This window comes from Myotis brandtii, unplaced genomic scaffold (genome assembly GCF_000412655.1).
Source record: "Myotis brandtii unplaced genomic scaffold, ASM41265v1 scaffold504, whole genome shotgun sequence".
In the NCBI taxonomy this organism is placed as follows: domain Eukaryota; kingdom Metazoa; phylum Chordata; class Mammalia; order Chiroptera; family Vespertilionidae; genus Myotis; species Myotis brandtii.
Window position 1 is genome coordinate 298,930 of NW_005369217.1, and position 14,997 is coordinate 313,926.

The window sequence follows — 14,997 nt, forward strand, 5'->3', positions numbered from 1 at the left end:
GACCCTTTCACAGGGGTCGCCTAAGACCATCGGAAAACACATATATAATTACATATTGTTTTTGTGATTAATCACTATGCTTTAATTATGTTCAATTTGTAACAATGAAAATACATCCTGCATATCAGATATTTACATTACGATTCATAACAGTAGCAAAATTACAGTTATGAAGTAGCAACAAAAATAATTTTATAGTTGGGGGTCACCACAACATGAGGAAATGTATTAAAGGGTCGCAGCATCAGGAAGGTTGAGAACCCTGCTATAGACTAAGCAAAAAAGGAAATTTAGGTCTTAGCTTTGCCTCTTTTTCTTGGGCAAATGATTCTCCCTGAGCCTCATACTTTTATATGTAAACTAGAGGCCTGATACACGAAATTTGTGCAAGAGTAGGCCTTCCTTCCCCCGGCTGCTGGCACTGGCTTCCTCTGGCACCCGGGATCCAGGCTTCCCTCTAAGCCCCAGCTTTGTCCAGAAGGTCGTCTGGAAGGTCATCCAGAAGGACATCCGGTCTAGTTAGCATATGACGCTTTTATTATTATAGATGTGAGTACCCTACTTCTTATATAATATACATCACACTTTATGTTTGTGTTCCTCTTCTGGTATGTTCCATAAGCAAATAAAAAACAAAACAAAAAATAAAACTACAAGTATCTCCTCCTCAAACTCTTATAAATATGAGGATAAAATAAAAGCATAGTTTTTTAAAAATTAAATTCGTTGGGGGTGACATTGATTAATAAAACATAGTTTTTAATAAAATAGTTTTAAATTTTCTGTAAGAGGTGCTTCATGAATTCAAAGTAATAGTATTTCAGACATTCTCAACTTGAATTAATTCGACTAGAAATGAACAAAATGTAGGGGGGAAAGTGACTGATATAGAGAACAATGGATCATTGAATTTTTTTATTGTGGTAAAATACATGTTTTAACCATTTTGTGGTAGTTCTATGGCATTGAGTACATTCACATTGTTGTGCAATTATCATTACTACCCATCTCCAGATCTTTTTCAATATCCCAAAATAAAAAACTGTATCTATTAAATAATAACTCCCCATTCTCCTCTCTCCTCAGCTCCTGCTAACCACCATTCTACTTTCTGTCTCTATGAATTTGACTATTCTAGGTGCTTCATGTAAGTGCAATCATAGCAGTATTTGTCCTTTTGTGTCTGGCTTATTTCATTAAGCAGAATGTCTTCATGATTCATCCAGGTTATGGCATGCATCAGAATTTCATTCCTTCTTATGGCTAATAGCCCATTGTATGTATGTACCACAATTTATCTTTCATCAGTTGATGGGAATTTGGGTTGTTTCCACCTTTTGAATATAGTGAATAATGCTGCTATGAACATTGGTGCACAAGTATCTGAGTCTCTGCTTTCAGTTCTTTTGTGTATATACTCAGCAGTGGAATTGCTGGGTCATATGGTAACTCTATATTTAATTTTTTTTAGGAACCACCATAATGTTTTCCACACAATTTTACTTGCCACCAGCAATGCACAAGGGTTCCAGAACTTTTTCATCATCCCCAAATAAAACTCTGATTTTTAAAAATGACTTTTGTTGACAGTTCTTCTTTTTCTGCTAGGTATCTCAGGTAGTTTGAACTTTGATGAGGAGACTGATGGGGAGGAAGAAGAGGGAAAAAAATTATCTCATTCACCACGTTCAGAGGCAGAGAGACCCAGTTCTGCATCCAGCCAGAAATCAACCACAGTATGTAGATCTGAAACTTCTTCCTTTGGAGCTAATTTAACTATTTCCCTAATATAGTGTACATTCAGTATTTAAATACCATTACTGAGTGAGGGTTGCTTCAAAAGATTTAAGCTCTAATTTAGATGTAAAGTTCATGACCTCTACTTTCATATCTCAAGCCAGCTATTGTGACACTATATCCCATTTTCATACTTAGCTCTTTCATCACTCCCAGTATTCAAATACATACGTAACTTCTCAGAGTTTTCTATTATTTTGTCAGAAGACTGAAGACATAGGGGTATAAACCAATAAGCTATTTTATCATTAAGTACTTCTCAAAGAGATTATGAGGTTTTTCTGACTCTACCTCCTTTGCTCATGTATGGCTATTCTTTCAGGATACAGGAGCTTCTGGTACTTCAGCCCAACAAACTGATAACCAACTGGGAGAAGTAAAAGATTTAGAGGACTTTGCTTATAGTTCTGCTCCTCGAGGTGTCACAGTAAAGTGTCGGATAACCAGGGATAAAAAAGGAATGGATCGGGGTCTCTTCCCCACTTACTATATGCACTTGGAAAAGGATGAAAATCGGAAGGTATGAGAATTGATTCTTTTTTAAAAATATATATTGTTACTGATTTCAGAGAGGAAGGGAGAGGGAGAAAGAGCTAGAAACATCAATGATGAGAGAGAATCACGGATCAGCTGCCCCCTCCATGCCCTCTACTGGGAATCAAGCCCGCAACCCAGGCATGTGAGCTGACCGGGAATTGAATCATGACCTCATGGTTTATAGGTCTACACTCAACTGCTGTGCCATACCGGCTGGGCTTGATTCTTTTTTTTAAATTATTGCTTTAGCCGTAACCCGTTTGGCTCAGTGGATAGAGCGTCGGCCTGCAGACTGAAAGGTCCCAGGTTTGATTCCGGTCAAGGGCATGTACCTTGGTTGCGGGCACATCGCCAGTAGGGAGTGTGCAGGAGGCAGCTGATCGATGTTTCTCTCTCATCGATGTTTCTAACTCTCTATCTCTCTCCCTTCCTCTCTGTAAAAAATCAATAAAATATATTTAAAAAAAAATAAATAAATTATTGCTTTAGAGAGAGAGAGAAACATCAATTTGTTATTCTACTTACTTATGCATTCATTGGTTGATTCTTTTTGTTTTTTATTGATTTCAGAGAGAGGAAGGGAGAGGGAGATCGGAACATCAATGATGAGAGAGAATCATTGATCAGCTGCCTGATGCACGCCCCCTACTAGGGATTCAGCCTGAAACCTGTGCCCTGATCAGGAATCAAACCCATGACCCTTTGGTGCACAGGACAACGCTCTAACCATAGAGCAACACTGGCCAGGGCAAAAGAGCAAGTTTTAGGGAATAGAAGGAATTGGAAATATAGAAGAATATACAAGTGAAAAATATTGTTTCTCACCCTAGAAATTCTAACTTACTTTGTACCTATGTTTGAGACAGTTTATACTTCCTAATGAACAATGTATTTTGTATTAATACCAGGTCTAAGTGGATGATTTTAGGGTCCTAGAAATTAGATGGTGATAGTAAATATCATGGTTATTATTACCACTATTTATTGAATGTTTATGATGTATCAGGCATATCCTAAATGCTTCATATTTATTATCATCTACAATTCTTATGACAGCCTGGTAAGATAGGATGTATATCCCTGCTTTATGGACAAAGGAACTGGGGTTTAAGAGCCAGATTCAAATCTATATGTTTGATTCCAAAGTCTCCCGTTAACTACTCCAACTCTTCTGCTTCCCTGTTATTGTCTAAGTCCAGTAGGGTTTTAGCAAGGAAGCATAAATATGAGAGTATTCATCTGAAAATTTTTTTAAAATATTTTTTTATTTATTTCAGAGAGGAAGGGAGGAGAGGGAGATAGAAACATCAATGATGAGAGAGAATCATTGATCGGCTGCCTCCTGCATGCCCCACAGGAGGGCTCGAGCCCACAACTCAGGCTATATGCCCCTACCGGGAATCAAACTATGACCTCCTGGTTCATAGGTTGATGCTTAACCATAGAGCCACACCAGCTGGGCTAAAGTCAAAAAATTTTTTAAAAATACAAAGAAAAACCCCAACAAAATACAAAAAGGAGTATTAGGACTGCTATGGCAGTAAAGAATGGGAAGGGTAGGTATTCAGGATCCTGTCTCCCATAAAGTTGGTATATTGTTACTGATTTCAGAGAGGAAGGGAGAGGGAGAAAGAGCTAGAAACATCAATGATGAGAGAGAATCACGGATCAGCTGCCCCCTCCATGCCCTCTACTGGGAATCAAGCCCGCAACCCAGGCATGTGAGCTGACCGGGAATTGAATCATGACCTCATGGTTTATAGGTCTACACTCAACTGCTGTGCCATACCGGCTGGGCTTGATTCTTTTTTTTAAATTATTGCTTTAGCCGTAACCCGTTTGGCTCAGTGGATAGAGCGTCGGCCTGCAGACTGAAAGGTCCCAGGTTCGATTCCGGTCAAGGGCATGTACCTTGGTTGCGGGCACATCGCCAGTAGGGAGTGTGCAGGAGGCAGCTGATCGATGTTTCTCTCTCATCGATGTTTCTAACTCTCTATCTCTCTCCCTTCCTCTCTGTAAAAAATCAATAAAATATATTTAAAAAAAAATAAATAAATTATTGCTTTAGAGAGAGAGAGAAACATCAATTTGTTATTCTACTTACTTATGCATTCATTGGTTGATTCTTTTTGTTTTTTATTGATTTCAGAGAGAGGAAGGGAGAGGGAGATCGGAACATCAATGATGAGAGAGAATCATTGATCAGCTGCCTGATGCACGCCCCCTACTAGGGATTCAGCCTGAAACCTGTGCCCTGATCAGGAATCAAACCCATGACCCTTTGGTGCACAGGACAACGCTCTAACCATAGAGCAACACTGGCCAGGGCAAAAGAGCAAGTTTTAGGGAATAGAAGGAATTGGAAATATAGAAGAATATACAAGTGAAAAATATTGTTTCTCACCCTAGAAATTCTAACTTACTTTGTACCTATGTTTGAGACAGTTTATACTTCCTAATGAACAATGTATTTTGTATTAATACCAGGTCTAAGTGGATGATTTTAGGGTCCTAGAAATTAGATGGTGATAGTAAATATCATGGTTATTATTACCACTATTTATTGAATGTTTATGATGTATCAGGCATATCCTAAATGCTTCATATTTATTATCATCTACAATTCTTATGACAGCCTGGTAAGATAGGATGTATATCCCTGCTTTATGGACAAAGGAACTGGGGTTTAAGAGCCAGATTCAAATCTATATGTTTGATTCCAAAGTCTCCCGTTAACTACTCCAACTCTTCTGCTTCCCTGTTATTGTCTAAGTCCAGTAGGGTTTTAGCAAGGAAGCATAAATATGAGAGTATTCATCTGAAAATTTTTTTAAAATATTTTTTTATTTATTTCAGAGAGGAAGGGAGGAGAGGGAGATAGAAACATCAATGATGAGAGAGAATCATTGATCGGCTGCCTCCTGCATGCCCCACAGGAGGGCTCGAGCCCACAACTCAGGCTATATGCCCCTACCGGGAATCAAACTATGACCTCCTGGTTCATAGGTTGATGCTTAACCATAGAGCCACACCAGCTGGGCTAAAGTCAAAAAATTTTTTAAAAATACAAAGAAAAACCCCAACAAAATACAAAAAGGAGTATTAGGACTGCTATGGCAGTAAAGAATGGGAAGGGTAGGTATTCAGGATCCTGTCTCCCATAAAGTTGGAAAGACTCTTATTCATGGAATTGGATGAAGCTTTTAAAAAAGTCACTAGAGGTTTTTAGGGATAAAGTTTTATTGAGAACAAGCTAGTGAATTTAGGAAAGTTAGATAGTGGGGAAACACTGATAGTGAATTCTGAGAAGCCTTATGAGGGAAAAGGGATCAAGACCCACAGATTGGTCTTCTCTGACAAAACGCCAAGTGGCGATGACACTGGTGCTGAAGTAGGATGAAACCCGTGGGTTGTGGTGGGAGGCCCAACTGACTTCTGTCAATGGTGGGGATTGAGGCCACGGAGTTTGTGAGGCAAGGCTAAGGGCAAGGGGTGATGCCCCTCACTGAGCTCAGTCGCTGATTAAAGACACAGTTAAATCCCTGGGGGAGATCTCTCTCTTCTGCCTGCCCATCAAGGAATCTGAGATGGTTGATTTTTTTTCCTGGGGGCATCCCTCAAGGATGAGGTTTTGAAGATTATGTCCATGTAAAAGCAGTCTCGTGCAGGCCAGCAGACCAGGTTCAAGGCATTTGTCGCCATTGCGGATGACAACGGACATGTTGGTCGGGGTGTTACATGCCACAGGGAAGTAGCTACTGCCATCCATGGGGCCAACATGCTGACCAACTTCTCCGTAGTCCTTGTGTAGCCAGGCGACTGAGGGAACAAGATCGGCAGGCCCCACACTGTCCCTTGTAGAGTGGCTGGCTGATGTTGCTCCGTGCTGGTGGCCTTGTCCCCACTGCCAGGGGCCTTGGCGTTGTCTCAGCCTTGGGCCCAAGAAGCTGCTGCTGCTGGACGGCATCAAGGATGGCTGCACCTTGGGCAGGGGCTGCAAAGTGAGAAGGTAGAACAAACCATAGCAATTCTCTTGACTTCATTTTTAACTGACCTTTTTTTTCTTTTTCCAGATATTTCTTCTTGCTGGTAGAAAACGGAAAAAGAGCAAAACATCCAACTACCTTATCTCCACTGATCCAACAGATTTATCTCGTGAAGGGGAAAGTTATATTGGCAAACTCAGGTGAAAGCATCCTTGTATCACTGTCCTATTCTTTCTGGTACTTTTATTCTTATTGTAAAAAAAATAATACAAATAGAGCCACTTTAAAAATGGAGTCAGAGCTGCCACCCCAGAGGAATTGACTTGCATGTCTTATGCCTGAAACCTTTGAAATGTTAAAACAGGGCAGAATAACCTTTGGACTGGGCCTAAAATGATATTGTGCCAAGATAACAAGAAAGCAGATAGTAAGACGACCAGACTGATGGCCACTTGACTAAAAATTAAAAACATTGTTTAGAATTAGTGTCACTCTGCTAGCTTATCTGCACCAATAGCAGTGCCTCCCCCATAGTGATGTAATTGTTCCCTTCCCTTTCTCGTATATACCTCTTGCCTTTGTCTCCTAATGGCAGCACCATTTGGGCTTCTGCCTGAGTCAGTGCTTTCCGAATAGCTATTCTTTTTTTTCTTAATCTCAAATAAATGCTTGTTGCCTCTCGCTTCCACCTTTTATTTTTAGGTTAACACTGTAGTTTCAGAACAACCTATATTTTTTTTTACAATGAACATGTATTAATGTTGTAATCTAAAGAAAAATAAGTTAAAAGAAAATCTAAGTCCTTTCGTTGTTTTAATGAGAGATCTTTGAAAAGTGATGAGGAACATTTAGATATTTGGAGAACAGGCAGATATTCTGTTAAACACCTCTCCTAGATTGTGTTTGTGGAAGAGAAAAAATATAGATCATTATGATGATTATTTCTTTTGATTCTAGATCCAACCTCATGGGGACCAAGTTTACAGTTTATGACCATGGTGTCAGCCCAGCCAAGGCCCAAGAAAAGGCCCATGCCCGGCAGGAGCTGGCAGCCATCTGTTATGTAAGTGCTGTCCTCGGAATCACTTAACCTACACTGAACTCATAATCCTTCCTCCCAAGTTTGTTTCTATTTCTGTGATCCCCTTTTCTGTTACTGGAATCATTTTCTCTTTCCAAATTTTAATTATTTATGAATTGCCAAGTTCATTTATGCTTTTACTGTGTTAATATGTCTTGCCTTCTCTTTTCCTAATGCCATTGGATTACCACAGACCTTCATGACCTCTTAATCCATTGCCAGAGGCTACAATAAATTACAAATTAATCTCTTTGCTTTTAGTCTTTTCTAACTAGTTCATTCTGTACTGCTGCCAGATAAATCTTCCTAAAACAGAACTCCAGTTGATCCTGCTGTTCTCCTGCTTCAAATCTTGTATGACTTCCCAGGGTGTACAGAATAAAGGCCTAACACTTTGGCCTTTTCTTTCAGACTGTCCTAGTGGCACTCTCCCTCCTGTTGCCATCATTCTGGCCACAGAACTCTCCTGTTTTATCCACCATATGATCTTCCCTCTCCTGAGAGCTTTCCCTTCTCCCTTCCTTGCCTTTACCATATCAACTGGTGTCATCAGAGAAGTCTTTCCTGACCACTGGATGTGGCTGGCATTCCTTTGTGTACATCTGCATGGCACCCGGTGCTTCCTTTCAGAATTGTTGCTTGATCCCAAAGTCTCAACATGCGTGACTATGCATGACTCGTGTGTGTACATGTGCATATGTATATAAATACACACACAGACATATATCCATCTATTTAATGTGCTTATTTTATTTATATATAATCTGTCTGGCTTGACAGGCATTTGAGTTTTTACCTCCTAATACAGGCCCCATTTAATTTACACTATAATTCTCACTGTAGATCAGATAGTGCTATACCCTCATTGGGACAAAAATATTTATTGATGACAAAATTGGACAGTTTGTTCACAGTTGTCTCAAAGTTCATTTAAGATTAAAGAGTAAGTTTTCAAGCCAATATAATCTATTTTATTTTATTTTATTTTTTTAATTTTTTTTTTTTTTAAATTAATAAATCTTTTATTGTTCAGATTATTACAGATGTTCCTCTTTTTTCCACCATATCTCCCCTCCACCAGGTTCCCACCCCACCTCATGCCCTTACCCCCTACCACTGTCCTCATCCATAGGTGTAAGATTTTTGTCCAGTCTCTTCCCACACCCCCCACACCTCCTTCCCCCCAAGAATTATCAGTCCATTCCCTTTCTATGCCCCTGCTTCTATTTTTTTTTTAAACCCAAAACATTTTAAAACTTGAGCATAACATTTCAAGAACAAAAAGTGTTTTAAGTCCCAATTTCAATGTCCAAGAGTTCTGAGTCCAAGTTTCAATGTCCGACAGTTCCTTATGTGTAGGTGTCAGCAATGATATTTCAGTTCTGGATGGTGGACAAATGGTGGCAATGCAGGTCCGACCCTCTCTGGTTTGATCCTGGGCAACCTGCAGCGACGCACAGCTGCTGACTGCTAGCATGGCAAAGTGACGTCAGCGTCCTTCATCTCTGGATTGTTTTTCCTCTTGTCTTCATGGCTGGAGCATTCCTGATAATTCCTCTCTGTTGCAGGAATCCACATGGTCTTGGAGTTGTTTTCTGAAAATATACAAACATATTCTCGACCGAAGGTTAATAAAGGGAATTTTACTTGGTCTTTTTTACAATATAATCTATTTTAAATTCAAATGTTCAAATTAGGTTTAAAAAAGAGAAATATAATTACTTTCCTGGTCTCGATTATCTGTCTCTCTTTGTTTAAACTACAGTAATAAGCAGCTTTAGTAATCTTGACATTGTCAGCATTTTACATGCGTAAATGAGTCTTGCGTGAAGAATGTGGTCTTGTTTTCTTTTCTGTTTCCAAGTTCTGTCTTATTTTCCTATCTTCCAGGAAACAAATGTGTTTGGATTTAAAGGTCCTAGGAAGATGTCTGTGATCATTCCAGGGATGAATATGAACCATGAACGGATCCCATTTCGGCCACGAAGTGTAAGAATATATTTAATCAGCAAAGGACTCTAAAAGACAAGAATACAATATAGAAGAGATCAGTCCAAAAATTATTGATTCTTCCAGAACTGGAATATTGCTCATACTCTTATTTAGTTAATTTATTTCTATATTTTAATGGATTTCTTTTTAGAGAGAGAGGAAGGAAAAGGGAGATAAACATTGATGTCAGAGAGAAATATCGATTGGTACTCCCATAGGTACCCCAACTGGGGTCTGAACCCACAACCTGAGCATGTACCCTGACCAGGAATCGAACCGGTGACCTTTTGGTGTCAGGGATAATGCTCCAACTGAGCCACACCAGCCAGGGCCCTCATACTCTTCTTTAGGAGAGCCATCACTCCAGAACCTCAGGAGAAGTACATTGCAGAGCAATTGTTAGAGTGCTTGATTTGCAGCCACTTACTCTTCCTGGAATGGAGGAAATATTCCCCTGCCCACCTTCTCCGTCAGAGTTGCAAGTGAATGGTTTCTTATGGTTCTCAGTACAGAGTAATGTTTTTCCTTTCAAATAGGACCATGAGAGCTTGCTTTCAAAATGGCAAAACAAAACCATGGAGAACTTGATTGAGCTGCACAACAAGGCCCCAGTGTGGAATGATGACACGCAGTCCTATGTCCTGAACTTCCATGGCCGGGTCACTCAGGCATCTGTGAAGAACTTTCAGATAGTCCATGAAAATGACCGTAAGCCACAGGAAGGACTGGTTGGGAATGGGAGGGAGGCTATTCTTACATGGTGGGGAAATGAACATTTCCTGTCACTGATAGGAACCTATATTCAGGAGAGAATTATCTAAGAAAGAAATGATTTCTTTGGAAAGACAAAACAACAGTGTTACAGTAAAACTTTTGAACTACTGTGTTGAGGAGGGCTGAAGAGTGTGAGAGATTTCTTCCTGTGGCCAACGAGAGAAGTCTTAGAGGAGGCTGTTTGGGAAGCAAATGCAAATGACCCTCACTCAGTAAAGGTTCCTTGTCAACTCTAGCTCATGGAGCTTGTACTGTCCCCAGCAAGCTACTCTCGACTTTTCTCTCCTCTTTCCCTTTCATGCAGGTCAGGAGTAGCCTCCCGTTCCCTGTAGTTGAGGGGAATCATAATAGAAACTTTGCTCATGGTTAGCAGATATTCTTTTTAATAAATCTTTCCATTCTTCTAAAAGTTGCCCATTTTATATTTTTTTAATATCCTATCTAATAGTAGACAAACAGGGTAATTGACCGTACCTTCGCTACGCCTCCCATTGGCTAATCAGCATGATATGCAAATTAACCACCAACAAAGATGGCGGTTAATTTGCATACAGTGTGAAGCAGCGGAGCGAAGACTGAAGGTGGCTCCGGCCGGAGCAGCGAGGGCTTTGAAGGCAGCTCCAGCTGGAGCGAAGGCCTGGGTCCCAGGTGCTGGAGGAAAACCGGTGCCGGCAGCCAGGGGAAGGGAAGGCCTATTGCATGAATCTTTTCGTGCAACAGGCCTCTAGTATATTTATATTTATTGATTTCAGAGAGGAAGGGAGAAGAAGGGAGAGAGAGAAACATCAATGATGAGAGAGAATCATTGATTAGCTACCTCCTGGGGACCAAGTCCGCAACCCAGGCATGTGCCCTTGACCGGAATCGAACCTGGGACCCTTCAGTCCGCAGGCTGATGCTCTACACACTGAGCCAAACTCAGTAGGGCTAAAAGTTGCCCATTTTAAAGAGACCTGCTGATTAACTGACCTATTTGGAGGATTTGTTTTTATATCTTAACAGGCTTTCCCCAGTACAACCACATTATCTTCTAACATCATATTTTCTCTATGTTTCTAGCTGACTATATTGTCATGCAGTTTGGACGTGTGGCAGATGATGTTTTCACTCTGGACTACAACTACCCGCTGTGTGCACTCCAGGCCTTCGCCATTGGGCTTTCTAGCTTTGACAGTAAGCTGGCATGTGAATGAGACAGAAACACGTACACAGCTGAACTTCCTCACTACAGAGCTTTCGGGAGCAGATAGTTGTCTCTCTGGCTCTCAGCCCAGGGCATAAAAAGAGACAGTCTGTCCCTCTTGGAATAATCCCCGAATGTATGTATGTATATGTGTCTATACATATATGTGTGTGCATATACTAGCATACATATGTACACACACACACTTCTCTGCCTTTCACAGATCTGGTCAAGGGGTGCAGTTTACCAGTAACATAGGTGAGGCATTATTCAAAGTACAGGAAGGTTCTTGTCCAGAACACATTTTGACTCCTGAGGTTATTGCCTCTAACAGATTCTGTGCCTCAAAAGTTGGATTTCCTGTGCTTGGAAACTTGCAACTAGAATCAGGTTCTAATAATTAGATGCTTGGGTCTCTCTTTTGAAGACCTTTTCAGTGAAGGGACAGCTTCCTAAATTCACTTTAGTCTCTAGGTCTGCAAATGTTTTCTGTAAACGGCCAGATCGTCTCTCTTATAATTAATTACTCAGTGCTGTCGTTGCAAAAGCACCCTAGTCTGTTCCTACATGAGCGAGTGTGGCCGTGTTCCAGTGAAACAGGCAGTAGCCAGGTTTGGCCTGTGGGCTATAGTTTTCCAACCTCTGCTTCAGGTATATCTCTGTACTCGCTGGACTTGGGCATTTCCAAAATGGCTTGTAATCCTGAGATTATATAAGTGGGAAATGGGTATCTCTAGGAAGCAATAGCAGATTGGATCTAGAGTCACTCGGCTGCATTCACTGTTACAAAGCATTACCTTGTTTTGGTGACAGTGGTTCCTAGGATATCATTTACCATCAGAACTGGGAAACCCAAAGTCCATGATAACTCTGTCCACACAGGTGGCTTAATTCTGCTATCCTACCTAACCCACCCACGGGACAAGGCAATGCCAGCCACTTTACCTACCCTGAGAAGAACTAATGCACAGTAGGAAATTAGCCTAGAATTGTCTTCATCACAGGGAGTGTGGTATTTGTCTCTTACGAGTTAACCTTATAGTCCCATGATGCTTGGAGGTACTGATGTTGCAGTCCCCCTCTTCCCTTTCTTCCCTCACAGCAGATTGGCTGGCACCAATCTCAGTCAGAGTGGCGATGGCCAAATTGGTGATCAGTGATGTGAGGATTTTATATAGTTGTCTTAATTTTAGTTTACACTGAAAACAAAAACCTAAGAGGTGATTTAGTCTAAGATTGAGAGGAATTTGACAGTTGCCTTCACTTTCAACCCAGGAGTGCCTCCAACAGCTATATTACTATGGAGACATTAGTATAGAAGGACACACATACCTTTCCAGTGGTTCTCAACCTTCTGGCCCTTTAAATACAGTACCTCATGTTGTGACCCCACCATAAAATTATTTTTGTTGCTACTTCATAACTGTAATGTTGCTACTGTTATGAATAGTAATGTAAATATCTGATATGCAGGATGGTCTTAGGCGACCCCTGTGAAAGGGTCGTTCGACCGCCAAAGGGGTCGCGGCCCACAGGTTGAGAACCGCTGCTTTAGACCATGTAAGAAGAGATCATTATGTATCAAAACTTCCATTGTCATTATCAAGGGAGGTGGCAGGTGAGGGTTGGTGAGGACTAGCCAGCTGACTGTGAGCCCTGTGGACCTTGTTGGGCAGAACTTTGGGCCTTCTTGACATAAATATCAGCTCCCTAAAGCCTGGTTCACTGGTACCGATCAAGCTCTTGTCACTCTTCCTCACAGATCATGAGTTTTGCTAAGTTGTTCAGGTTATTAGCACCTCCCAACAAAACATGGCTCTGCTACCAGCTCACCGGTCTCAGAGTGTATCTGAATCTTGAGAATCCAGTAACTCTGTGAGTTCTGCATTCAGTACTGCTCAGCTCCCAAGCCTTTGTGCATGTAGCTGTTGGCCAGCACGGGGCAGGGAATCAGGGGCTGAGGCGCCATTCCGGTTCCCTTCTGTGGACTTGCTTTTTGCCTTTGCTTCCTGTTGCCCCGTGCTCCACATCAAACAGCAGCGTGGAAGCAGGAGGTCTGGGAGATGAAAAGGCCCTTGCCCCCCGACCCCGCTGGAAAGTCCGTGCTGTGTTTTGACAAGATTGGTTTCTATCTCAGGCATGCCTGCTTCCCATCAAGTGCCTCCTTCATAGAAGTGCCCAAAGCCCTTCAGACCTCTGGCACCACCTTCCTCATGTACTGTCAAATGAGCTGCCCTCCTTGAAAACAAAGCTGTTCAGTTATCCCTGGATGCAGTAATTGACAACATCTGGAGAAGGGAGTCTCATGGCCTGACCAGATCTAACCCTGCTTCCTCCTGCTCACTCTGGCTAAGAGATTTATACCCCAGCTTCATGTACTTGCTGCTTGAATGTGTAGGTGATTGGTTTTACATAAGTCATATTTATACCTTTTGTATGCTATAGAAATAAAAAATAATTTATATAAAAATGAGGTGTCACCCTTCTTCTTTTCAAAGTCCCATCCATTACATAGTTCCTTCTGTCATGTTCTGTAATAATACATTTCATCACTTGGCAATAGTGGACTAATCTTCAAGGAAGCATCACTATAAGCTCTCATAGAGTCGGGCCAGTTTTATATACTTTAAAAAATATGTATGTTTTTAGAGATTTTAAAGAGAGAGGAAGGGCCCCGCCAGCATGGCTCAGTGGATGAGCATCAACCTATGAAGCAGGAGGTCATGGTTCAATTCCCAGTGAGGGCACATGCCTGGGTTGTGGGCTCAATCCCCAGTGTGGGGCGTGCAGGAGGCAGCTGATCAATAACTCATCATTGATGTCTCTATCTCCCTCTCCCTTCCTCTCCGAAATCAATAAAAATATATTTTAAAGGGGGGGGGAGAGAGAGATAGAAACATCAATGAGAGAGAAACATCCACTGGCTGCCTCCTGCATGCTCCCCACTGAGGATTGAGCCTGCAACTCGGGCATGTGCCCTGACTGGTAATCGAACTGAGGACCTCTTGGATCATGGATCGATGCTCAACCACTGAACCACACCAGCTGGGCCAGTTTTATATACTTTTCAGTGACCAGGAATAATATCAATGATTATTGACATGAATGCTATCAGCAAATATTATTTAAAAATCTAAAACAGGCCTGCAGAAGGTTCTTTTTGATCAGAAGTTTAGTGAATCATAAAAGCAGCTAGTATTTCCCGTGTGGTGTGGATCAGAGGTTAGCAGTGACTTAGAACAGGAGTTCATGGTTCGATTTCTGGTTAGGGCACATGCCTGGGTTGTGGGCTTGATCCCCAGTGTGGTGCGTGCAGGAGGCAGCCAATCGATGATTCTTCATCACTGATGTTTCTATCTCTTCCTCTCTGAAATCAATGAAAAAAAGAAAAAGAAACTAGCATCAGTTCGCTTCCTATAGATTAGTGGTTGCCAACCTTTCGGGCCTCACGGACCACCGGTTGGTGACCACTGCTTTAGATAGCATTACAGGTGCATAAATGAAGCGATAGGTCAACTGAGGCAAAATCCCTGGGTTCTTGCCCTTTTTCTGCCAGTGATTTGTTATATGCCTCTTTCCTCATCTGTTAATTGAGAGAGTTTGAATTACATGATCTTGAATTTTTGAATGCCATGGTTCTCCCCACT

At 41.4% G+C, this 14,997-nt stretch overlaps 1 protein-coding gene across 2 annotated transcripts in view; it reads left to right on the forward strand.

The window, feature by feature from the left end:
* The window catches only part of TULP3 (tubby like protein 3), a 98,615-nt gene extending 84,795 nt beyond the window's left edge, over positions 1-13,820 (forward strand). For both annotated transcript variants that reach the window (XM_005876991.2, XM_005876993.2), the window contains 8 exons: positions 1,609-1,736; positions 2,120-2,317; positions 6,408-6,520; positions 7,278-7,383; positions 9,292-9,390; positions 9,930-10,101; positions 11,227-11,340; positions 13,488-13,820. In XM_005876991.2, coding sequence (XP_005877053.2) covers positions 1,609-1,736; positions 2,120-2,317; positions 6,408-6,520; positions 7,278-7,383; positions 9,292-9,390; positions 9,930-10,101; positions 11,227-11,340; positions 13,488-13,522 — 965 coding nt within the window. In that variant the 3' untranslated portion in view covers positions 13,523-13,820. The remainder of the gene's footprint in view (positions 1-1,608; positions 1,737-2,119; positions 2,318-6,407; positions 6,521-7,277; positions 7,384-9,291; positions 9,391-9,929; positions 10,102-11,226; positions 11,341-13,487) is intronic.
* The last annotated feature ends 1,177 nt before the right edge of the window (positions 13,821-14,997 follow it).